Consider the following 25,587-nt stretch of genomic DNA (forward strand, 5'->3'; position numbering starts at 1 on the left):
AAAAAGCCACAAAGAAAGAAACCATTTTAATCCAGTAGGTGGATCTCCAAAAGAGACTGAATAACAGCATTGTGGTTTTCCTTTAAGAGATCACACTAAATCTGCCAAATTACCAAACACACAGCTGGCCTTAATGCACAGGCCTTATATGCAACCTCCTTCAGTATTTGGAGAAGTTTTGAGTGAAGTAAGGATAATAGAACTCAACATAACCACTAAAAAGACGCAAGATTTTTAAAGAAACCTGGAAATACTCAGCACTCAGATGTAACTGGATTTGCTATTCTGAAGGGTTTAGCACAAAGTTCTGAATTACAAAATAACTTTGTATAAGATAATATGTTTTAGAAGTACAGAAGCCACAGCAATCAAGACGTGCAAGGGTCAAAAGGCAGATTAGGTATGCTAAGAAGATAGTTATATTAAAAATTGTACCTTAACTTCTGTTAAAAACATCATATATTTCTCAGCAAAATTCTTAATCTGCATTTCTGAGACCTCAAATCCTTTTAAGTATCTTCCTTTTGCAGGTTCAAAAAAAGTTCTATTCCACAGAAAAAAATTATTGGAAACATACTGACAAATCCACTTACTGTAAATTGAGACCAGTTTAATAAAATATCATCCTTTAAAACAGACTGAAAAATACCAGTGCAGTTGTTCAAAACATGGGGTTTTTTTCTGTTACCCAGCGGTCATCTGACACCTCAGTTTCTATATTCCTCTTTCCACAACTCCTCAATTCAGCATGACTTTCAGGCAGCCTGGTTTTATTTCTGTGAACCTATGAAACAAGAAAAAAAGAAGCTTCAACATGTAAACTATATGCAATGCCATCACCTTCAATTCTCATCAAACATATGGAAAGTGCTAAGGCCCTCAGTCAAGTATATGTGCATGTGAGAGTCAGGAAATCAGCATTATGTGATCAGCAGATGTGACACTGAAGAAGGATTTTTCAGTGTCTGGAGATATGAAGACCTGGAAAAAGCAGAAACAAGGTGAAGATCTGAGCAAAGAAAAAGCTGCCCAATATTGCTGGTTATATTAATTCTGTTCCTCTATTCCTGTTCCACTTTCATTCCCTCTTCTTTTGAAACGGATTTTCATCCTTCTATTTTGTAGAAGCCAAGAAAGAAATGGGAAGTCATTGCTGGTTTTGAATCTCACCTTCCTACACTGCTCTATATAAAAATCAGCCAACACATTGGTGCCAGCCCAGACTTACTAAATTGCTATCCCTGATAAACTGAACACAAATGCAAGTATTGCAACAAATAAAAAGCAGAATTAACAACTTTTCACAGTAAAACTAGCAATCTTGAATGGAAATATGGAATTAAACTATCTCAGAGGAAAGGAATTAACATTTAACAGGTACTACACAACTGCATCAGATTTATGAATCAACTGAGTTAATTTAATCTGAAACAGCAGACCTGCCCTAATTTGTGCAGTAGTTTAACAGCATTCTAAAACTAAACTTCAATTTTCAGTTATTTAAATGTGGTTCAAGAAAAAAAAATTATCAGTAACAAAAATCTAAACTCACCTGAAGTTGTGGCTTGTGAGGTATCGGATAGCTGCTGGTCTGATGCGAGCAACTCCTCCCTGACTATGGCTTCCTCTTCCCGTGATAACACTGAGATATGGTTTACCACCACTCTGCTGGTACTCTGCAACAGCAGGAATTGCAACAGTTAAAGTTCTCCTCAGCAGAGACTTGGCACGCAGCGTAAGCCTTCCATGCATTCCTCTGAAAACTCTCACTACTCATTTGGAACTTTGTTTTCCCATGATGATATGCATGTTTTAGATACAAATAGCAATTTTCCCCCATTTTGAAAAAGTCAAACTTTTGAAATCTAGATTGCTTGCAAAATGCATATGGTAATCATCGCAAAATCCCTCCAATTTCATAGAAGCTTTACCGTTTCTGTCATCTAATATTCAACTAGAATTTACATTCTGTGATATAAATTTAAATCACAAAATTAAAAGAGGTGGGTGTCATTCACTGAATTTTTAAGTGGTGCTTCTGTATTGTTTCATGTTTTATCTTAATGTGAATAAAGAAATAACATTTTATTGAATAAAGAAATTAAGAAGAAAGAAAATATAAATCCAGCTTTTGACACTTATGCCACATTATTTGGACTATCTTCTGTTATGCTGGAGATGAAATTCAACAGATCAACACATTCCATAAGTTTTATTAGGGCACTTAGCCATGATAACAAAAGAAATTGCTCTCTTCCCAGAGATAACAGCAACCTAAATTGATGAAGAGTTTGAAAAAGAGGAAAAAAAATGAAACTGGATTCTCACAACTACATTTGCCAGTTTGGAATTATCAGTTCACATGACATGACGTGTTTTTTCAACTACTCTCCCCCACACAGTAACTTTATTTAGGTTTTATATTTATTTACTGTTAATTCTGGCAGCAAAAGAAAGTTCCCAGTATTGATCCTTTTCCCATGTACATACAGTGAAATTCTTTTTTTTTTTTTTTTTTTCAGATTTAGCTAAATAGACTGAACAGAGAGCCCCTACTATCGATTTCAGCATTGCTGATTCAAGTACAGTTCTGGAAATTTAGTTCTAAAAAGCATTAGGTTACAGTTTAAATTGCACAAATGTCATTGCAGGAATTGCATCAGATAATGGAATTTAATTATCTCTGGTGCATATTGAAAGACAAGGGTTATCTAAAGCCCCACTGAACACTTTTATTTATACTCTGTGGAGTACCTGCTTCAAAAAATCTGATTTTTGTGGCAGTACCTTGTGTAAGAAATATTTGTTACAGATGCATTCCCAGTGTGCTTAAATTTAGAGGGTAAATTGGTAATGCAGAAAATGGATCTTTTTACAGCATGGACACTCATGAAGTACTTGAACTCTTCACTATGAGAAAAAATGAGCTCTCAAGCAAAACTGCATAAAATGACATTTCTGGAAGCAGCAGCATTCTGATCTCAAGTGATGCTGCCACCAAACTGATACAGAAGTTTCTGAAAGGTAGCTCAAATCTCACACTTTCATGTAGAAGTTGAAGACAGTATCATCACTGTTGTTACAATTCCAACACAGTAATTTTTCTTTTAAGATTATAAAAGCAACATAGTTGTGACAAAGCAATGCAATGGGGACACATATGGTTGCATCATCATCTCAGTAAAAAATGTCATGAAGGACAGACCAAGTATTCAATAATAGTAATAAAAAGGGATAAAACACAAGGAAGAAGATTTACAAAGAAGCAGGGGGAGGGGGGTGAGACAGAAAGCAACAAAAATCATTGTCATGTTAAAGAAAAACAATTCCACTGGGGTACTTTGAAAACAAGACAACACAAAGCCTAGTTGTTTTTAACATACATGTTATTAAAGCACATTCATGCCCTTTAATATTGCCATGTATCATGATTTCTTCTCATCATGAGAATCATTTTTAGGGGTAAGAATTATTACCTAAACCCTACCTTCACTTTTTTCCTGGAGTACTCTGGACAATTGATTCACAGCTTCATCCACATGGAGACCATGCAAATCCAACACATTCATAGGCAGCAAGGAAGTATTTACTCTCTCAAAGATTTGCACAGCAGCAGCATGGTTAGCTTCTTTCATCTTCTGCTCATGAAGGCGACCCTTTATTCACAAGCACAGTGACTATTACACACCAAGAAATAATTTTAGCTCCACACTGCTCAGTGGTTTCAAAATGACAGCACTGGCAGGGTGCTTTTAGTTCAAGTTTGAACTAGTAAAATTTATAACTCTAGCAGAACTTCTGCAAGATGTTCAGTGAGACCTACTCACAAGAAGATTTCATTAAATCTGTGAGAAACTACTCAAAGCTGGCACAAAGAAGATATTATAAAAGGAGGAAATAAAGGCAGAAAAGGCACAAAATCATAAGGTCTGTACATAAGCTAACAAATTACAGTCCATAATGAGTTGCAAATTTATTTTCCTAACAATAGATTTTTTATTTCCTGCGAGTATTTTGCTGAAATTATGATGAAACAGTGTCAGAGAAACTGCCCAACAGATTAGGAAAAGCCTGCTGACTGTTGTATTTGAGGTTAATTCTTCCGAATGCATTCCCAAAATTTCAGACAAGCCAAAGGTAAAAAAAAAAAACAAAAAAAACCTATCATCTCTCCCAATACTTTTTGACATATCAGTAAGTCTCTTCTGGAATGAGGGCAAGGAGCAGTACAGTTAGTCACCTTACTACAGAGTGAACAAGTACCAACTCTTTCCCATGAACCTTGCAATGGTAGTATCTGAGAGATCAAAGCATCAAATTATGTCCTTGAAGATCTGTAGGCACAGTCTAAAAAGGAATGGAAGGAACTCCAGGTATTGGACTGACAAAGGCTCAAGAGAACAAAAGTGAAAACCTGTCTTACACTTTCTTAAAATGGATCACCCGAAGTGTGTTAGTGTCAGACCCAAGACAGCAGCTCTGTAACCCACTTGCAAAGGATTCCCAAGAAAAGGCCACCAAGAATAAAGTATTTTTTATTAATAAAGGTAGATTAGTTTCCCTTTTTATTACCTGAAGTAAAGTATATAATAAATAAATTTCAATTGATTTACAATAGATTGTATTTGTTCTTATGGATAAGAACCAAACTAAGGACTTGAAATTACATTTCTATTTAAAATCCTGCACATCTTTGTCTCAAAACTTTAAGAATATATGAAAAGGATAAAACACATAAAAACCATAAAAAGTTCATTATAAAAATTGATAATCTGTACTTCCTACATGCACAGTAACAATCTAAACATTTAGAGTTACACCACTTGCATGAAAGCTTTTTGAATAAGCAAATTCAAGTGATTTATTATTACATTTTTGTTCTGTCATAATACAATTCAAAGTTTAGAATTAAATGCTTCTATATTGTGAATTCTTATTGAATTTTTATATACAATTAGATCAGGGGAAAACTACAGCCTTTGAAGATACTTGTAACACATTTTTTAAGCATGATGTCAAGGGACATGCTTAGTACCTGTGAAGGAACTAAGCCAATGTAGAGGAAATTTGATTACAAGAAGTGATGAGACTTAAAAGCAAGAGTAGGATCAACAGCACTGATCAGCAGTACTCAAACTGGTACATACTAATAAATGTGCCTGAATCAAGACCAAAGGGCTTGTGCTCCAAGGCCAGAGCATGCAAGACTGATCAGCAGCAGATCTACAGTCCATAACCAGATGTATCATGAAAAGCATGACATACACACCTCATTTATCCCAACCCAAGACAGACTGTAGCCATAAAGACAGTCAGAATGAAGAAGCGAAGACAGCAGGCAGCAATCTTGCCCAAGATTTATGGAGGATGAAGCAAACAAGATTCTGTGGCAAAAGATGACATCTTAACACCTGTCTGACTCCTATAAAGTACAGAAGATGTGTCTAAGAACAGTTCAGCACCAACATATACAGAGGATTCAAAAAAATTAGGTTTGTTGCAGTCCATGTCACACTCCAGTGAACCCAGCCAGATCACTTGGACACAAATCTTGGTGTTTAAAAGGACATGATGGGATGTGAAAGAGATCTAAGACAAAGGAGCATGTGTGACTAAGCACTAGATATCACCTTTCATGAGGTCTCACACTAGATTTGGTAACATTAGCTTCCTGTGCTAGTATCATTACTAGTGGAAGCAAATTTACTTGTGATTGTCAATATAATACACAAGGAACAGTGACCAAATTCATCAACTATAGCAGGCATGATGTTTTCCTTATCACTTCCAATTCAGGGTTTAAATACCTCCCTAAGTTCAGACAAAAAGCACAATATTTTTGTTTACCTGATGTGCATAAAATGCCGCCACAGGCTTCATACCCATGCGATAGGCCTCTCCAGCCTTTTTCAAACATTCCTGTCTCTTTTGCTGGTGACAAAAAGCTTCTGCTCTTAAATCATCATACTGTGGATACTCAAAGTCTTGAAACATTTCACATAAAGGATCATCCTCTTCCTTACTTTTTTTTGCCTGTAGGAATTCATATTGTTGAAGTTACAGGTGCATTGTAGGGTGTTTTCATTAGCATCGTTTTGGCTATGTTTATAACTATGGTTAAAAAAATATAAATACCTTCTTCTCACGGTTCTTTGCAGCACTGTAGGAAGAAACAATTTCATTTTGCTGAGCAGTTTCTTGAGCTATAACTGTTTGTACAGGATCTGCCTCCAGAACACAGTTCAGAAACTGTTCAGTTTGTTCTAAAGAGTAGCTGTAAAGGATAAATGAAGTCCGTGACTTTACAAATATCTATTAATAGCTGCTATAGTTATCTAAATTCATTATAACAAACATTGATATTGTTACAGAACTAGATTACAATGAAAATAAACACTGGAATGGAATATTCCAGCTTATTAAAGAAAGGCTTGCAAACTCCTTGTAGGCCATTACTGGCATCAACACACATGCAGTCTTGGTTGACTGCAACATAACTGAGGGGCACTTGAACATTAAAAGGAAAATTACATAACTGAAATAAATTGCATCCTACCCTAATCAAAGAGATATTAATAAATGCTGCTCTTTGGGCTGAGTAAGATAGTTCATCTTAAATCTTCTCTGGTCAGGGTTAGATAGTTCAAACTAATTTAAAACTAGCTCAGTTTTCTGAAACCCTAATGAGGGAAAATCCTTGTATTTTTAGTCAAACTTTGTTATCAAATGTAATTAAGTAAGACATCAGTTGCCAACACTTTCTAATAAGCCATTTTTCTTCTTTATTCTTGCTCTTTAGTAAGCTAACAAGAACAGACTGATCAAAAGTAAAGACAGATTTTGGGAAAGACAACATTATGAGGACAATTTTGAATGTGAAAAATGAGATGGTGAAATGTTTGAATTATAAAAATGGATGAAGGATATATTTTAAACAGGAAAGATTTTTATAACAACCTGGACAAGCAGCATGACTGACAAGTAGGTATGCAAACCCATATGTACAGACAGACATTCAAATGGCCAAGGATGAAAAAAGATGTTTCTCTTGAAAAAAAAAGTTCCCTTCACAGAAACTTGGATTTAAGAATGTAGACATATATCCCAGAAACATAATGCAGAAGAGAGAAAGAGAATGTCAACAGGAAGGCATAGAGAGATGGTTCGTTCCCTCAGAGCAGCTGCAGTAACCAGAAAAGTACTCACAGGTAACACCAGGTGATGGCTGTGTTTTCCTCTTGGGCAGCTGCCATTTCCTGCAATCCTACTATTATCACACCCACTCATTTCTCCCACTAGATTTAAAGCCCAGCTCTCAAGAAAATATGCAGTTCCACTGACAGTCAAGCAGTGGTCAACAGCAAGAGACATTCTTCTCCCAGTGAAAGAAACTGTCTATTCTGCCCTAAAAAGAAATGTGTCTAAACTGAGTTTTATACCCTTTTTGCCTTTAAACCAACTAGCTTTTATTTAGAGTAACAAAAAGTACTACTTTGCAAAAAACCATTCTTTAGTAGCATCATAACTCTCAATATTTATGACTGTAACTGAGTACCATTTTTACAAAGAAGTAATAGGATTTCTTACTTGTTGTCCCTGAAGACATCCATTAAGAAATTTTGATTAATAGTTGGAAACATCTCAAAAAGCTGCTTCTCCTTTAGTTTAGCAGCACAGTCTTTTCTGGCTGTAGAAGGAACACGATTCTACCCAAAAGACAAAAGAAATATATTAAAAGTTCTTCATTAGAAAAAAGTACAGTAAAGGTGGAGCCAATCCAACTTTGCCATTTTTTGTTACAATTCAAAAAGCATCTACTCAGTTGGTATGCACCCACAGCAATGACAATGTGCCATACCAGCCTGCCACACTGATCAGCATAAAGTAAGGACAGGTGAGTTGTATCATACACCACTGCAGTACTCTGCAGTCTTTTGAAGTAATGCAGCTGGAGGTCCCCCATAATTTGGATGAAGTAAAATGAGGATTTTTAGGAGGGATTTAGGTTTTGGAATTTATTCCCTGCCAGTCCATTAAGTCCAGTGCTAAGCTTGTGCAAAGTCCACCTCTTTTCTCTATACTGAGGGCCTGGGATTGAAACAATACCTTATTGTTAAGCAGCATAAACAATTTTGGTTTGATGTATCTGAAGCTGTGTCTATAATAAATATTCCTACTTGTCATCTAATTATAACCTAGAATCAATTGGACTGATCGTTCCAATATTCAGATTTTTAAAAAAAAAGAAAAAAAGTGATCAAAATAAAGCCAAGCTCCATGAATTCAAATTGAAAGTAAAGCTGTGAACGTGACATTTGTTGTTATCAGGAGGGCACATACATGCAGTTCAAAGAAAGAATCCACAAGCCATTTTCCAAGTACAGGCTAATTCATACAACTTCCTACACCAGTTCAGAGCTCCTCTACTTTAGGACAGCTGCTTATCAGAGACCATTACAAATAAGAACACCTGTTCTGAACATCAGTGGGGCAGTAGAGAGCAGTATCAGGCACAAGCCAAACAGGCAAGGTACAGGAATTCTGTGTGGAAAACAAAGAGCTAGTAAAAATCTATTAAAGAGTTACTTTACAAGTGGGTACAGAAACTTGTTGGAGATTAACCTCAATTACTTATTTTAATGTCTCATCTGTTAGGATGATTATTGTGGGTTCTCCTAACTAACAAAAAACCCCCAACATTACAGCCAATTCAGTACACTTCTAAACAAGGCATGGAGCCAACTAAGAACTTTTTTTTGATATTGCTGTCACAATGAAAAGCATGGAAGATCATAATGATCTTTGGTTTTAGCTGAGCAACCAAAAAACAATTCAACCAAACACAAATGCTAGCCTGGATATGTAGCATGATCTGTTTGTGAAACAACCAAAATATTATATTCTAAATGAGACTGTATTTTTCAAACAGAACCATCTATCTCAAGCAAACTCCTGTATCACAGTTATCAACAATACGAATTGGCATGCATTTGTCTCATAAATTCAAGGTGTAATCAGCAGCACAGGGATGAGTCACCAAATAAGACATACTCTATTTCACTGTAAGTAATTAATCTAAACCACATTAAAAAAATGGTGCTATCCATACCAGGTCCTCTCTCTCCTGCATTGCTATTTCTTCAGAAATTATTTGTCTGAGAGAAACTTTCTGAATCTGAGCATTCCAGTGATCCATAAATGGAAAAACATCTGATGTTGCTGGGGTTTTTGTCTGTATATCATTAGATGTGTCTGCAGCCAAGCTCGATTTCTTCTTCTGTATTTTGCTGTCTGCATTCTGAGATAACAGCACTTCTGAGTCATCTGTATCTATCTGCTGAAACACTGTAGGACATTCAGAAGCAATAAAAGTAGGGTGACAAAACACATTAGGTTATATATACGTGCAAAGCCAAAATAATTAAGACAAGTTTTTCAACCTATACAGTTTGAGCTTTGTTAAAACAAGATTATTAATGCTAAAACAAAAACCAACAAATTGCTTTCACCTTCTCCACTTCCATTTTCAAAAGACTGATCATCTTTATCTATTTCATGAAACAAAAGAAAACCATCAGACTTCCTCACCAAATTTTCAAGTGCTAAGACATATCTTACAGCTGTAAATCACCTTGCACATACATTAAGTGGGGGCTTGTTTGCTTTTATAAATGAATCACTGACTCCTATGTTTACCTGCCTTTCTTCTAGAACTTAAGGACAGATGCTTAACAATCTCATTTTCCACTTCTACAAGTTAATGGCAACAGCATTGTTTGGTCACTAGTTTGCACCCACACTGCAGTCCAAGTCTGCAGTGGGGTTCTGCCATAGAGGGACATTTCTTCTGGGAGATGAATGAAAACTGGACTGCAAGAGATGTTAACACTTTTTAAACAAGGCATCCATCTTCCTGCTAAAATCACCTCTGATGAACAAGGTGTCACTGATGTATTCCTGACCTCCCTTCCTTCCCTGCAGAAATCTTACTCTGCTAGTAATTCTCAGGTTGTGCCTTTTCTTGCCACAGAGAATTCCTACCAAACAACTGTCTGCTTCAACCAGAGTTTCTCCAAGTTTTCTGAATGACACAAAATTATAGGCTTTATCTGGAACTAGTGATTCTGCTTATAATTAACTCCTCTCCCCTCCCCCACACATCACAAGAGATTGGTAAATGGATCCAAAGGCAATAAAATTTAGTCTAATAAATAAAGTCATCATTTTTCAACGGATGGAGTATTTGCAACCTTAAGTTTCAAATAATTAAATGCTTTTATAATGAACATTAAGTATTTTTACAATTAAAAGAAATACGTGACATACCTTCTGCAGACGACTTACATGATACATCTCTCCTCTGACGCTTCTAAAGAAAAACAGTAAAATCATGAATGTTTGAAGTTATGAATTTTGCAGGAAAACTTTGCAAGTGTTAGCTTCTAATTAAAGCAGTTTCAAAATAAGGTCTCGCAATATTTCTCAAAGATTCAGTATTTTAAAAAAATGTATTTAGGAAAAGTAATTCTGAAGTGAAATTTGTAAGCTGAAATTATCTTTCTAAAAACACATCAAACCAGAGAAACATGCCCCACTGCTAAGATTTTATAGCCTTAATTAGATAAATCAAGCAAAAATTTAGCCAAAAGGCATTCCAAGTTTCACAGAGCTGTAAAGGAACATAAGTTAGAGAACTCATCTCAATTGTTGCATGTGGAGATGTTTTGTACAGAGAATAATTAATCAAAGAATTGTTTTTACAGGTCAAAAAACCAATAAGGATTTTTGGCCAGTGGAATTCTTCATCAATCTTGTAGTGAAATTGTGCACTATGATCCTTCTTTTTTAAGAATCTTGTTTTCATGATGAGGCACTCATGACCTCCCTTAAAACATCTTTCAACAGCTCCAATGATTATGACATACTGATACACTCCACACATTTTACAAACTACTATTACATTTTATCATTGTTCTTGCAAAGATAACACCTTTAGACCAAGACATATGCAGACAAATGGTCTGATAAAATACAGGCATGCACAATGTACCATAAACAAGAAATCTACTGACCAGAATAGATTCTTTCCATTTTTCATGAATCACTTTTGCCAAATTCAGATCAATATGAACCACACAATCCTCAACAGTTAGTGATCCTTGAGAAACAAAGAGAATATATTCATTAAAAGCATTCTATAAAAACTTATGTAAGCAATTAAAGTACAGTATCCTAGACTTATTAATTTTAACTTGGATATTCTACATAAACTGGTCATGCCTAAAAAAATTGTAAACAAAAAAGCACATTCCACAGAAATTGTTTTCAGGTGTTCAAAAACTCAGAAAGGCTAGGAAAGAAACAAGTTAACATTAACTGTATATTGTTGAAATATGGCTACCTGGACAACAGTATTTTTCCTTCTCTTTTCAATTTGTCTAGCAGACCCTTCTTTTACAAAGCCATTGTTAATTGAAAACAGTTTCATCCACAAAACTGTGATTCCCCCTGTTCCATTGCAATCCACATGGCAACTGGTTTTCTGTACAACATACCCACCACAGCCCAACAGCAGTCACATCCCTCCTTTCCAACACATAAACTCAGAGAGACAAACTCCAAACATCCCCCCAAACTCTAAAGGAAACAGCAGAAATTATCATGGTATCATAACAAAAGCTCTTTTTCCTAAAAACGGTATTTCTCACCCTTTCAAAAATAAAAAAACCGAGAAGCATGTATGTGTCAAATAAAAATTTTGGGCATACTTCGGACACAATAAAACACTTTTCTGCTATAAAAAACCAACTTTTTTTTAAAGGAGATAGGCACATAAGGCAAAGAGGCCAGTAATCAAACCCACCAATAAATCAGGTATCCAGGGTTTCACATAAAGCAATCTTCAAGATGAAAGATGGAAATGAGAAAAAAAAGGATAAAGTGTGGGGAAAAAAGAGAGAAAAACATCAAACTTATATTCCTCCTATTTTCTTTTTTCCTTTTTCTATCACTCTTTAACTTCTGAGATGCATGTTCAAGCTGCTTATGACTTCCTTAACCATAATCTGCCAGCAGACGGATCTGTTGTCATCTTTTCAAGGACACAGCCAACTTCATCTCCCTTAACCATCCATCTTCTTGTTCCCCAACTTATGTGATGCCTAAAGGTTTTTTTTTCCCTTTCTTCTTTCCTAATCAGCCACAATTTGCATATTCCTTATCATCTAAATATCTCTTCAGAGTTTGAATATAAGCTCAAAGGCCTGTTGCTCAGAATGCAAATAAGCAAATATATTTTTACTTTGAAGTATGTGCATGTACAAAAAGACAAAGGCAGAAGGTACCACTACTGCACTTATATTTTATGCCATGCTTAGTTAAGTTTCATTTCTGCATTAACATCAACCGCCAGTATCATGAGGAGTTACAGGAATCTACTCCCTAAAAATCAAGGATGAAGATAAAAAAACACAGGCAAAGAAAGAAAGGTTTACTACCTTTTTTTTTTTTTTTCATAAAAACATGTATATAATTACATCATACCTGCATCAATGCCAACAGGTCCAAATATCTCTTTCAGCTGGAGTGCCAATTCAGGAGGCAATGTTAGTTCTAGGCAATCTATACTGAAGGCTGCATGTGATGCTGGTATAGGGCTTTGTCTCTTGGCTTTAGTTGCAGCCCAGCTTGGAGTGTCAATCTCTTCTTTACCACATATCTCCCTGGAATTCTCCTGAGTTTCTTTATCCTTCTCCAGTTCTTTACTGCTGCTAGGACCAACCAGAGGCGCACGATCCATTTCCAGTAACAAACCAGTCCCTTTGGAATTTTTGGCATTGCTTTCTGAAGGGTTACTGTCACTTTCATTGTTTAATTCAGATTTCAAATTGGTAGAAGTTGTGTTAGGATCATGAGGCAAAACTGCATCAAGTTGTAAAAGTGATGGCTTATTTACAGTTTCTTCAAGAGGACTCTCCCTCCCTCCCTTCTGCTTTCCTGAAACAGACAGCTCAATGACACCTGCTGCTGAGCTGCTTGTGTTAGTTCTAGGAGCTGAATCCACAGAATTTTTCACTTCCACTGAATTATCCAATGAGGTAGCAGTGAATGAGTCAGAAACATCAGAACTTGTCACAGCTGTCTTGGCAGCCCTACTTTCTGCAATGCTGAGTGGTGAGTCCTTGCCTTCTGAAGTCTCAAAAGTATCACCAGCCCCAAGTACTTGTGGGGCTTGTTTGCAGTCTTTGAGATTCTCATCACAGTTTATACTTGCCTTGAAATCAAGGTCTGTGGCCACTGGCTCAGCCTCACTTACCTGAAAGCTCTCAGTATCAACAGCTTTACGTAACTTTTCATCAGAGTCTAACAGCAGACCCGTGGCCCAGTCTATGTCTTTGTTACATCTTTCATACAGATCTTTCAGAGCTTCAAATGAAACAGACTCAAAGAGCTTACAGAGTGTATCTAGTTTTTCAGACTCATCAATATTGATAAGCTCACTTTCCTCCACAAAAGTACTTTTATCATACGTAACTCGATAGGGTATTTTTTCCTGAGAATCTGAGACATTATCTATGTCTTTGGGTTTGAAGCCATCTAACCTCCCATGCAGTATTTTTGTTGTCTCAGGAAAAAGCATTTTCTTTTCTAATCTCCACAGGAGAGCAAAGTCCTGTGATTCAGTCTGTGAATAGCTACTTTTTTGCCTACACAAGTCTGTTTCCTGTTTCTCTTCTGCCAGGTTAAGTTTAGACAAGTGGTCCTCTTCTCTGGGATGTGGCAAGCTGCTGTTTGTAAAGGTGAGGGCTAATTTGTGATGTTTCCTTGTTCTCTTATTTTGCTGGGATTTTTCCTCACTTACTGTTTCACTACCTACTATTTCCTCTTGGTGTACAGGCAAACTCCTTGTATCTGGTTGCTCTTCAGTGTTCACAGGTGACCCATGAATCACATGTACAGTTTCAAGAGCATTCATATTAGTGTCATCTTCAGTATTTCTGTCTTCATCACACTGATTTAAATTTGTCTTTCTCATTCTCCTTGACCTTTGCTGTCTCTGTTCTAATGAGGCTGAGACAGGCCAATATTCTAACATTTGCAATTCTGGTGTAACTTTATCTGAACTAACAGAGTAACAGCTACAGGGTAGACTTTCATCCTCATGTCCTTTCTCAACAGTACATGTCTCAGGCAGGCCCACTTGCTCTTTACCTATCTCAGAATGCTGTTGACTGGGAGTTTCACCTTCCTTATCACTCTTCAGAGGAGATTTTTCTAGTCTTCTAGATCTTTTGACTCTCTGTCCCATTGTTTGTTCCATGGGCCAGTCACCCAGAAAGTTTAGTAGTTCTGGTTTTCCTGATGTGTCAAAAGCCGAACTGCTTGGTTCCACCGTGTTACTCGTTTGTGTTGATTTTGGTTCCATACACATTCTGCCCAACTGTTCAACTGCAGTTTGAACTTTGAGACTGTTGTTATCACTGTGTTCCTCAGCTCCACCTGTGTGTAAGTTCACAGTCTCTTCAGCTGGAATCACATCAACCTCATCCATTTCTGCATCAGTATTTTCTTCTGTTTTTAATCTCTTTTCTTCTGTTTTTAATCCCTTTTCTTCTTTCTTCTCCAAGGGCAGCTCTCTTTTGATGCAATCTGATAAATTAATTTCCAAGTCATCTTGAACAGTACTGTTCTCAGAACTGTGTTCCACTGAGATATTTTCCATTTCTTTTTCCTCTTTCTGAAATTGCTTGGGGTCACAACTACTTTCTAATGTTAGAGAAATACTGGGAAAAGTTTTATCAACTTCAGCTAATTCAATAGGCTCCACCTCAGAAGCAAAACATTCTTCTTCCTTTACATCAGAATGTGCCTCTCTCTTTCTGAAAGACAAATTGGAATGAAATATGAACCCATTTCAAACCTTCTTAAAACATTTGTCCACATTTTTAACTCCAGTTAGAGACAGCATAGAGAGTTTAACCTAGTTAGACTTCTAGTAGAAGGAAAACAAATTTATAACTAGCTGTAACTCCGACACTCCTCAACAAAAAAGGAGCTAAGCAAAGATGAACTTTCTTTAGTAAGTACTTTCTTAAGTAACTTTCTTTTGTGCTCTTCTTACTAGAGCACAGGGCTAAGAACACTTTCTCAGGAGTCAATCTCCCCCCCATCCCATTTCCAGCATTCAGTTTTGTATCAAAGCACTTTGCTGCCAGACACTTCCTCATTCAGATCAGCAAGTCTGGTAAATATACTTTTATCTAGTGACTGTTGCTCTCTCCTCTTGGCTTAATGCTAAAGACAGTCTAGACATTAACTAGGAGAGAATGTGCCATTTCTTGTCAAACAATTTTTTACAATCAACTACATTCCGTTAATTATCATTTCAAATACATCACACATGCAAAACCCAAGTGAAATAATAACTGAAATCAAATCTGATTTCCTGTGTGTCCTAGTTTTGGCCAGAACATGGAGGTTATTTTATACCACCTCACGTCATTGCTGGAGCAGGAATAGGAAGAGGAAGGGGGAGCAAATGAGCAGTGAGTGTGTGGTTTGGGAGTCTCAGTGGGGGCACTGAGCTGGGGATTGCCATTCCTGAGCAGAACACTGTGCACTACAATCCACAGCACAATCCAGACTGGCAACTACAGAACAGTCCTGGATACAGCCAATGGAAACCTTGGCAAGTTTAAATCAAGTATACTGAAGAGCAAGTAAAACCTGTTACTACTGCACAGAGAATACACCTTCTACCACCAAGATATAATCTAATATCAACATACAAACTTGGAAATTGTCATTTGCTCTTATTTGGGACAACATTCTTCTAAAAAACAATTTAGAGATTTTAAGTGTTTTTTTATCTATAGCATACATCCAACAACACATTTCTAAGATAACAGCAAGTCAGTCAACATTGGCTTCTTGAAAAGTAACACTGCCATAATGGGAGGCTTTCAAAAGCATTGGAAAGTTGACTAGATCCCTTAACTACTCATTTCTGACAATCCTGAAATTCTTAAAAATTAAAAAAACCATGCAGGGATTTTTTTGTGTTACTTAACTGTCTTTTTAAATGCATTCACCATTTGACATTATTACCCAGGTTTTGTTGCTAAGAAGCTAAAAGGCTGCATTTTTAGTCTTTTATTTGATGCTATAAAGCTAGTGAGAGAATCTAACCTCTGGCTTTCCTCCTGACAAGGATCTTCACTCCAATCAGCAGCTTCTGATTTGTCTGGAACTGAAGAATCCAATATTGATCTAACAGTAAGGCAGCGTTCATACCGTTCCAACATTCTTTTGATCTTTTCTTTAGATACACCATGAATGTTTCTCCTATGAATTGAAAATAAACAAATATAAAGCCATTTCAAATTTCTGTATTACAATGACAAAGGAGAATAATTTAATAGATTTACAGCAAGACTAACCAAAGAATTCAGGGAGCCAGATGAAAAGCTGTGAGACAGCAACTCTTTCTGTATCAGTGCACTAAGGCATTGCAAACAGGGCACATCAGACAAATTGCTGCTCCACTTTTCCACCCCATCTGGTCTCCCTGTACTGCAGTTAGTTGGATGTTTTGCATAATACTAAAATCTAAAACTGTACTAATAATGCATCTTCCTCAAAGAAGTTTCAGAAAACACACTATATCAGATCCTGACAGTGATGCAGGATACCAAACTGGGTACAGAAGACTTCTGAATTCAGTCTTCTTTCCTTGGTTTTGCTAAACAAAGAACTCGTTGAGCCTTGAAGAAAACCTATTCACCTATTATTCTGGACACCCTTTGGCCAGAAATTTTCACTAACTCTGTTAAGCACCAATTAGCACTATGTTCTGCTGCAGTGCCACCTAGAACAAGTGAATCTTGCCAAGGATAGTAAAAGAGAAATTGAAAATACAGAAGAAAAAGTTTAACTTATTTTAAAAAGGAAAATAATCTACCTTACCTCACTTTAAAAGCAGCGAACCTTAAGCTAATCATGCAAATTCAGATGACAACATATACTATAAAATCAGAAAAGAACTTCTGTTGGAAGGGACCTCTGGAAGTCCCATACTTCAGTCTCCTACTCAGAGAAAGTACAGCTAGATCAGGTTGCCCAGAGCTTTTTGGCTGATTTTGAATATCCGAAATGACTGAAAGTCTATAAACTCTATGGGCAAACTCTTTCAATACCTAACCACCTTTAAAATAAATGTTGGGCTTTTTTTAATGTAATCTAGAGTTCCAACTTGATGACGTTTCGTTTGTCCTATCCCTGCACAACTCTTTTTAGTCTTCTCTATAATGTTTCAAAAGGTAGCTGAAAACAACACAATTATTCTTCTTCAATTATCTCTGCTTAAGGCTGAATAAACTACTCTTGCTCAGTTCCATATCACCTGTGAATTTGCTAAGAGTGCACCCTGTCCCAGCATCCAAGTCATAAAAATGACATTAAAGAGCTGCAGTCCCTCCCCAGAGGGACATAGGCCTTCACTTTGCTCACACAACATTTGAACCTGGCATCTAGCCAATTTTCTCATTATATTTTCTTATGTTTTATTATTCACTTACATAGGGTTTATGTCTTGCTGATTTCAGCCCTAAGTAATAGAAAGTCCTGCTAAAGAAGAGGTAAGCAACAATGATGATGCACCTAAGAGGTTTGTCCCTCTTAGGCCACGAGGTGCTGACTGCCCTAAATTCAATGACAGCAGAAACACTTCAACTAAAGCAACAGACCAGGATGCAAAAACAGACCCAACCTGACATAATTTTTGCAACCTCACTGACCCAAAGGAACAGCCACTATACCTTACATGCCAAGAACTCTAATAATGAAAACATCACAGTGTCTATTGCTAACAGTACCTTTTGCATGTAACTGAAGTGACAGAAGATCTTATAATACTTACATTAAAAATTCCACAAAATATCATTAAAAAGCTACTTATTATCACAAAAATTTTGACAGATACCTTGCTACTTCACTAGCCATTGTACTAAACGACACCTTTTTCAAAATCATAGCTTGTACTGTCCAGTATGTTATTTTCCTTTACATTCTTACCTTTCAAGTTCTTTTGGTTTAAACTTCCACCAAGTGTCTGGTTCTCGGAACATTACTTTGTATTTGAACTGCTGAGCCTGAATAAAGATATATAATATAAAACAGAACATGCCACATCACCCATTTCTTATTTCTATGACAAAGCACACTATATGCATAGCTTGCATACCTATGGAATAAAACATTTGGAATAAACGTTTTTGTTCAGTGTTGCACTTTGGTTTATATAAACTGAGATTTTTAAAAAAACATTTATGTATCTCTTACCATAAAATTAAATGTGTGCTATAAAATTAAATGTGTGCCATGATGTGTCTTCTGAGACAACACTGCAAAACATCATCTCTTTCCAGATACAGCATACACATTTCTACACAGCCTCTCCAAGACAGAGGAAAGTGGAAAGTGCACAGCTTACATTCAGAGCTGACCAGATGTGAACCAGCTCCAAAACAAGCAATTCAGTTATATTAGCACAGCTATTGTGGACAGCCTTCCTGCCACATGGGAAACTTGACCAAGCTGCAAGTAAATGGTTTCTATATAGTTCAGTCTCATCATGACAGAAAAGGAGCCTAAGGTCTAATCAGGAGAAACACGGCAAGTACTGTGCTGTTTCTCCCCATTCCTGTTTTCAGAAAAAATTCTTTTCACTGTACCAAACACTGCACTTCTGTAAGAACTCTTGCTGCATCTTGATTTCAGCAAACAGCAAAATGAAAGACATAACTTACAAAAGAACTGCTTATCTGACAGTTGCTAATAAATGCAAGGATAATAAAATAAACATTTTATTAACAAAAATTATGTGTGTCAAAGTCTCACTGTTCATTAATCCATTAGCACATGCAGCACATGTAAGGTATCTGCTCAAAAGCTGTCAATTATTTGTACTACACTCTCTGCTGTGTTTCTGTAACAGGCAAGGAGAAATCCCAGACCACATTATAATATTTTTTGCACTGTATTATTTCAGTTAATCAGAACCAATTCGATAAAATAATGTTCTTCTAACTACCAACCAATATGGTTAATGATCAAGAGCAAAATACACTCTAGACTTTAAAAGTGTTGATATCCATTTAAAAACTATTAAGTGAAAAGGTAGGATCACTTCAACAAAAAGTATTAAGTAAATCTGCATAACTACAAGCAAGCTAGCAATATTTGGTAACTCTAGCCTCCAACTGGTATCTGCCTCTATGTTATATTTAGGATGGAACTGAGTTTTCAAGTTTTACAAAGCATCACACATCACTCACTCATTCATTACTGTTGACTGCATTTCTAAAGCAGCTTCTAATTTTACTGATCATATAAAAGAGGAACAAAATCCAGTTTCTTCAACAACATTTGCTTTTGGCCCCAAGAACAAAGCACTTGGCTTTGGCCTCTGGTAACTAGGCCAGGTTAATGCTCATATACCACATGACACTGAGTCATGCAACACAACATGACACTGAGCAATATGAGTCCATGCAACACTGGCTTTTTTACTCCAGACTTCCTTGTGGAATAGAAGCTAGACTGTGAAAGACACTCCCATTTTAAAACATACATTGTTGCTATGCTAGACAATAATCTCTTTTCACCTTGGTCATATTGTAATACTAACCAAAGCAACATAAGGCTTCATCTCCCATGCTTGTATGTTTGTGTTGTCAATTATTATAGGAGAGATTCGTATTTCAAACGCTTCTTTGGCTGAAAAATACACATGTACAAAACAAGGTAATACAGTTAATTTCATTACAATAGGATGAACATATTAATACTCATTCTCTAAGTTTGTTCTATTTTTATGCAGATAATCCATAATGATTAACCACTGTGTAAAGAACTCTTGCCATAGCTTGATCTGTTTCAAGGCCCTTTATTTCAGAAATCCCCCCTCACATGTAAAACTACTGAGATATGGCATTAGCTTTTGAATTAACATATGTATGATAATCAAGGAATGAAAATGCAGATGTAAAATGCATCAAGATGACTAATCAATCAGTAAATTAAACTAAAAAAACTACATGATCACCTTAAAGTGGACTTCTTTGTTGCATACAAAATTCTTGGCTTTATAACAGTCTTAAGATTAGTCCACTCTGTAAACTGTATAAAATATGAAAAACCAAAAGAATTATTGTACTTTAAATACACATTAATGAAATGTATAGAACCACTCACTTTGAGACACAGCACCATGTTTCTGTAGCCATGTTACAACATGTCTGAACAATCACAGTTCTTGCTGAATCCCACATTTATTATTTAATTTCTCCACTAGTAGAAATTTGATGGCAGAAAAGGGATCATGGTTCAAATTTAGCAAGTAAAAGCTTAAAAAGACTTGTTCTATGGTGAGTTTAGCACAGGTCACTGTCAAAAAACCCCCATCCAATTATGAAATGGGGAAAAATAATTTATTCTCTCTTGCTCTTATAATTTTGTTTAAATTTGACAACAATTTTGTGTACAAGAGAAAAAAAAAGATAACTAAGAGCAGGAAGATATCTGTGTATTATTTGTGCATTCGTTATGTACTGCATATGTATATTATAGATCATCTCAGAAGAAATAGTTCTGGGAGATGGTGTAGGTAACCACTCTAGAAATGGGACACCACCCAAAATATGTACCATTATAAAATCTGAGGACAAAACATACTCTTGACAAAGACAGTGGCATTTCTAATTGCAAAACACACAATGAGCAGATGACTTCTGAGTTTGTGCTCATATTCTTTTTCCACATATATTAAAAAATACTTCTACAATGGGGTAAATGCTCGTCACATAACAAGCCAGGCAGATTTTTAAACAGCACACAAGATCTGAACTGTGAGCAAGCTAATCCCTTATTTATGTCTCACCTCTTTTCCTGTTCCACTCATGTGCTTCCCCTAAGCAATCAGGATCATAATGGTATTGTCCATGTTTGTAAAAGTAATCATCAGTACTAAGAATGATTCCACCTGGGTTATCCTCAAGCAAATTCCTGTGAAAGATCAAGAAATAAACAGCTTTTTCCCCTTCTCCTCCCAAGCTGCAATGTCTACTACCATACATACTTTTTTTTAGACTCTAGCACAAAACTAAAATTATTTGGAATGGAAGCAGCAAATGTAGGTAAGAGAAGGAAAAAAATCAACCTCCAAGCAAATATGATCTATAATAATTTCCTTCCCTTGTTTTTTCCAAAGGCTGAGGATTATCTAGGGGAGAGAGCTGATACAGTTTCCCTACATGTCTCTCATTTCAAAACATCAAGGGAGATATTTTTCCATCTACATGTAGTGACATACTTTCACACTGACAAATATCCTGTCTTAATTGCATCACATGTTTCAGGTGTCAGTCAAAAGGAGTCTTAGTTCAATCTAGGCTTTTAGAAAGTAAGAAAAGGAATCAAAAATTCCCCCCAAGAAGCTTAACATATACTACTTATACAATAAAAGTTACACAGTGAAAGGGGAATTTCTGCCTGTAAAGAGCTGGCATATTTCTATCAGTGTTATTCAATGAAAACACTCAAAATAAACTGGGACTGAAAGAATACAGCAGACCTAACACTACAGCAATGATGCTCTGCTGACAAACTCCTTTGCTCAGTGATAGAAGTTAAAGCTTATCATTCCTATTTCAATTTCCAGTAGGAAAGGACCTGCAAGCAACTCTTCTTTCAGCAATTATTATTACCTAACATACTGCATGTACTGTGTAGCTTGCAATTAGGGTTTACACATTACTATTTACAAGTGTCAGAAAACTGTCTCTGCCTATGCCAAATCCTGTACATGATAAAGCAATTTTTTTTAGAAGCTCACAATATAAATGTTCTACCTTGCCAAATATGATTTTCCTGATCCTGGAACACCTCTGAGAAGAACAAGTACTTGACCTATTAGTTGCATCTTTTTTCTCATCATGTGACAAACACGTGGTTGCTGTGCTTGCGGGAGGTTCAATTTTGAGTTTCTATCTTGATTTCCCCATACCTTCAGAGAAGAGCTGCCATCCCAGGCATTTGAAACCACTGGGGAGGAAAGAAAAGGTCCTTTTTCTGAAGTTCTACAGTCAGAAATAGGTCTCCAGTGCCCTGGACTGGCAGCCACAGGAATTACAAAACTGTGACTTCCACTGGATGGATAAAACACAGGAGCCATGAGATTCCAGTGTTGTTGAGATTGATCTGATGGTGTAGGAAAATTTAAGTTATAACCCTGCTGAGTTTGCTGAGCATCTGCAGGTTTTTGTGTTTTGAAACTGGATGTTTCAGGAGAGATACACGCCTCTGGAAGAGAAGCACTCTGGTGGCTGCTAAAGGCAGTCACTGCATCTTCATGTTGTTCCAGGCATCTTGAATTAGGATCTTCAGAAACAGCTACTCCAAGTTCCACAAGTCTTTGGGAGGACCCACAAGAAGCAGCACTCACACTACTTTGATCCAAAACAGTATCTTGTGTCTGATCAGAATTTTCACACAATATTTCTCCATTTGATAGTTTATATACTTCTGAAGCCACAGCATGTTGAACATGCATTTCCAACATATCAGAATCTTCCAGTATCTCTGCAAAACTGTCTGATGCAGATGGTGAGCTTGTCTGGATGCTCAGCTGACTGACTGGTGGCTGGGAACAGCAGAGGTTTTCTAAAACCTCATTATTTGTCTCTGCTTGCTCTGGAAAAAGTAGGACATTGCAAACTGAATCAGGTTTTTCCCACTCAGGAAATTTGGTAAAACCCCCCTGTTCCATAGGGTGCTTGTATACTATTTGGTCATTTGCAGAATTAGGCAATTCCTCATTCAAGCTGTAACTCTGAAAGGCATTTTCTAGTAGGGAATCCAGTTCTCCAGTCAGCTGCACACCAGGTGACAGGACCTTTTCTATTGCTGCTCCAGAAGAACTATGTGCTGCAGTACCTTCCCCCATTCCTTCATTTGCAGTAGATCTTTGCTGATTAACAAGAGGTAATGATGATGCTGCTAAATCAAAACTCAAGGTTTTTGAGGATGCTACTCCTTTGGCATGGGTGGACAGCTCTAGAAGATGATCCATAGCATCTTCTACTGTTGGGTAAGATAAACAGAATAAAGCATGGTCAACTAAACAAACCCAAGCTGATGCACATGCAGTTTTTTACCTGAGGAAGCATTTATTACAACTAAAGAAACAACCAAAAGACAGTTCAGCAATTCACCTTTAAACATAGCTTCTGAAATTCCCTTGACCCATTTCTCATTAGAAGTAAAGGCAGAATTCAATACGGACATATTGAAAAATAACAACCTAATAAACTTAAAAATTACTATGGAAATATGTCTAAAAATTACAAATTTTAACTGGAAAAATATCAGAGCTGGATGTTTAAATGGATACTTATTTCTAATCTATCTCATATATCTGAAATAGTGTAAAATGAACAAAAAACTCTACAAAGGATGAAAGAGCTAGCAGTATGCAAAGTACATTCATTATGGCCCACTTAAAAATGTCTTATCTGATATAATATACCCTGAAAAATCCAGTATCTGCATAAATTCTTTGTAAAGTCACTAAATTGAGTAGAGGGTGCCAGTGATCAACATGAACAAAATGAAAAGCAGGCACAAACATCATCTGAGCCCTAAAGCTAAGCTTCTGTTTTCCTAAAAGTGCAGCAAAAACTTTCAGCTCATTTAAGTATGACTCTGTCTGCACTCATTAAACAAAATCTTTGTCATCCTTCCAGCTTCTGTACTGTATGAAAACAACTTATTAGCACTCAAATATGCTAACCTTTCCATTTTTAAACTACTGTTTACAGTACAAGGCTATGAATTCTACATGTTTACTGCATTCTCCAATAAGCTTTAGATAAAACTGTATTATGGTAAATGTTGAATCTTATTAAGAGTTCGAAACATGAATCCGTAATTCCATCGAATTCAATTTTTAAATGAACAACAATTATAACAGCACTCTCCCATTTGTTCTTAAGTTTTAAACTCTGTACAATTTAGGTAATAAAAACAGTCCTTTTAATGGTTACCTAGCTTTCATACATCCAAAAAAATGTCCAAATCTGCTTTCTTTGCACATATTCTTACAATAATCTCAGTTAATCACATCTGATCATATGAATGCAAATTGATTAAAATGCTCCATATGTGGCTGATTCCCCTGCACCTCATGCAGTACTTTTATCATAAACAAACAACCTTGCATATAGAGGAATTTTAAAACCACAGAAGATTGGGAGGGACTGGGCATAAATATGGAAATAGTCTGCCAGGAGAGTTGGGTATGTAGGTCAGCAGAATGTAGGGAAAGAAACCAGTTCCTGGCTTTAGTTCCAGCAAGGCTGCAGAGAACTAAACATGGCAAACAGAATTTATCCTGCAGAAACTAATCCCCAGTGGACACAACAAGATGACAGTGCAAAACAAATGTAAAACAAAAGCTCAGTTCAAGTATTTAAGGAAAAGCAAATGCTGCCAGGACCACATATGGCACACCATCAAAAAATTGTGATCTAGAACATAAAATACCCCAAGTACAGAAACAGCATTTTGCAGAATATGGCACAGAAACTAATTGGAAAAACCAGATTCTCCTCACAATTCCACCAGAGCCTGCTCTGTGTCACAGAACAATCCACTCCAAACAGTACCTCCATTTAAGGAGCACACTGCTCCATTTATCAGGCTCACAGAAACACTGTTAAAATTGGAGAATCTCACATGGTTGTAAAATTTCAAAACATTATTACTCACCTACTTATAAAAAGTTAAACTCACAAAAATGATTGCAACATCCACACCAACTTTTCTGGAGTTGCACCACTTAAGAGCTATCTGCACATGAAACAAAACTGTAATGTTAGCTGTATATTATTTACCTTTAAAGTCACATTCAGACAGAACCATATAAACCACACTAGGATCTAGGTCAGAAAACATCTCTGACATGCTGTTGAGGAGCTCTTCTTTATTGACATAACGCATTGCTTGTGCCACTAAGTGGCTTGGGTCCCCCTGGGATACAGCAACAGCAGCTCTGTCAGAATTGCCATTCCTCTGAGAAGGACTCCCACCAGTTTTCCTCTTCCGTGGCATTTTGTTTTCTAATACCCAGCGTGCTTTTTGTTCTGGTTTGTTCACACAGGGCTGACAGCACCAAGCTTAAAAATCACAAAAAAAGCTCTCCTAACTGGGATAGACTGAACAGAAGTTGCAGACCTGGAATTAAAAAAAAAAAAAAAAAAAAAACAAACAGAAAAACTTTAATAAAATACATAATCACATTTCCATGTCTTCTATTTAAGTAGCTAAAAGATTAAAAATATACATAAGCACACAGGAAAGCATTTTCTAGATGTCTGCCTTTTTTCTTTTCAAATGGCTGACAGCTAGAGCAGCCTTATTTTCCAGTTAACTAGACACACAATCTGCATCTGGAAGAAAGAAAAAATAGAATGTAGCTTAAAAGAGAAATCCAGAAAAGTAAAGTTTGCAATGCCAGGTGGCCAGTTCACA

General features: G+C 36.5%; 1 protein-coding gene across 1 annotated transcript; it reads right to left on the reverse strand.

The window, feature by feature from the left end:
* Positions 1-415: 415 nt before the first annotated feature.
* Positions 416-25,167, reverse strand: N4BP2 (NEDD4 binding protein 2). Its single transcript, XM_066548486.1, has 16 exons — positions 24,951-25,167; positions 21,909-23,139; positions 20,939-21,063; positions 19,688-19,776; positions 18,073-18,149; positions 16,189-16,344; positions 12,544-14,879; positions 11,073-11,158; positions 10,327-10,369; positions 9,110-9,345; positions 7,588-7,706; positions 6,136-6,274; positions 5,848-6,033; positions 3,488-3,656; positions 1,553-1,676; positions 416-784 (listed from the first exon to the last, which is right to left on the reverse strand). Exons 1-16 carry the CDS (start codon positions 25,165-25,167, stop codon positions 739-741), a joined length of 5,379 nt encoding a protein of 1,792 aa, XP_066404583.1. The 3' UTR covers positions 416-738.
* Positions 25,168-25,587: the final 420 nt, after the last annotated feature.

Source organism: Molothrus aeneus, chromosome 4, assembly GCF_037042795.1.
Source record: "Molothrus aeneus isolate 106 chromosome 4, BPBGC_Maene_1.0, whole genome shotgun sequence".
Lineage (NCBI taxonomy): Eukaryota > Metazoa > Chordata > Aves > Passeriformes > Icteridae > Molothrus > Molothrus aeneus.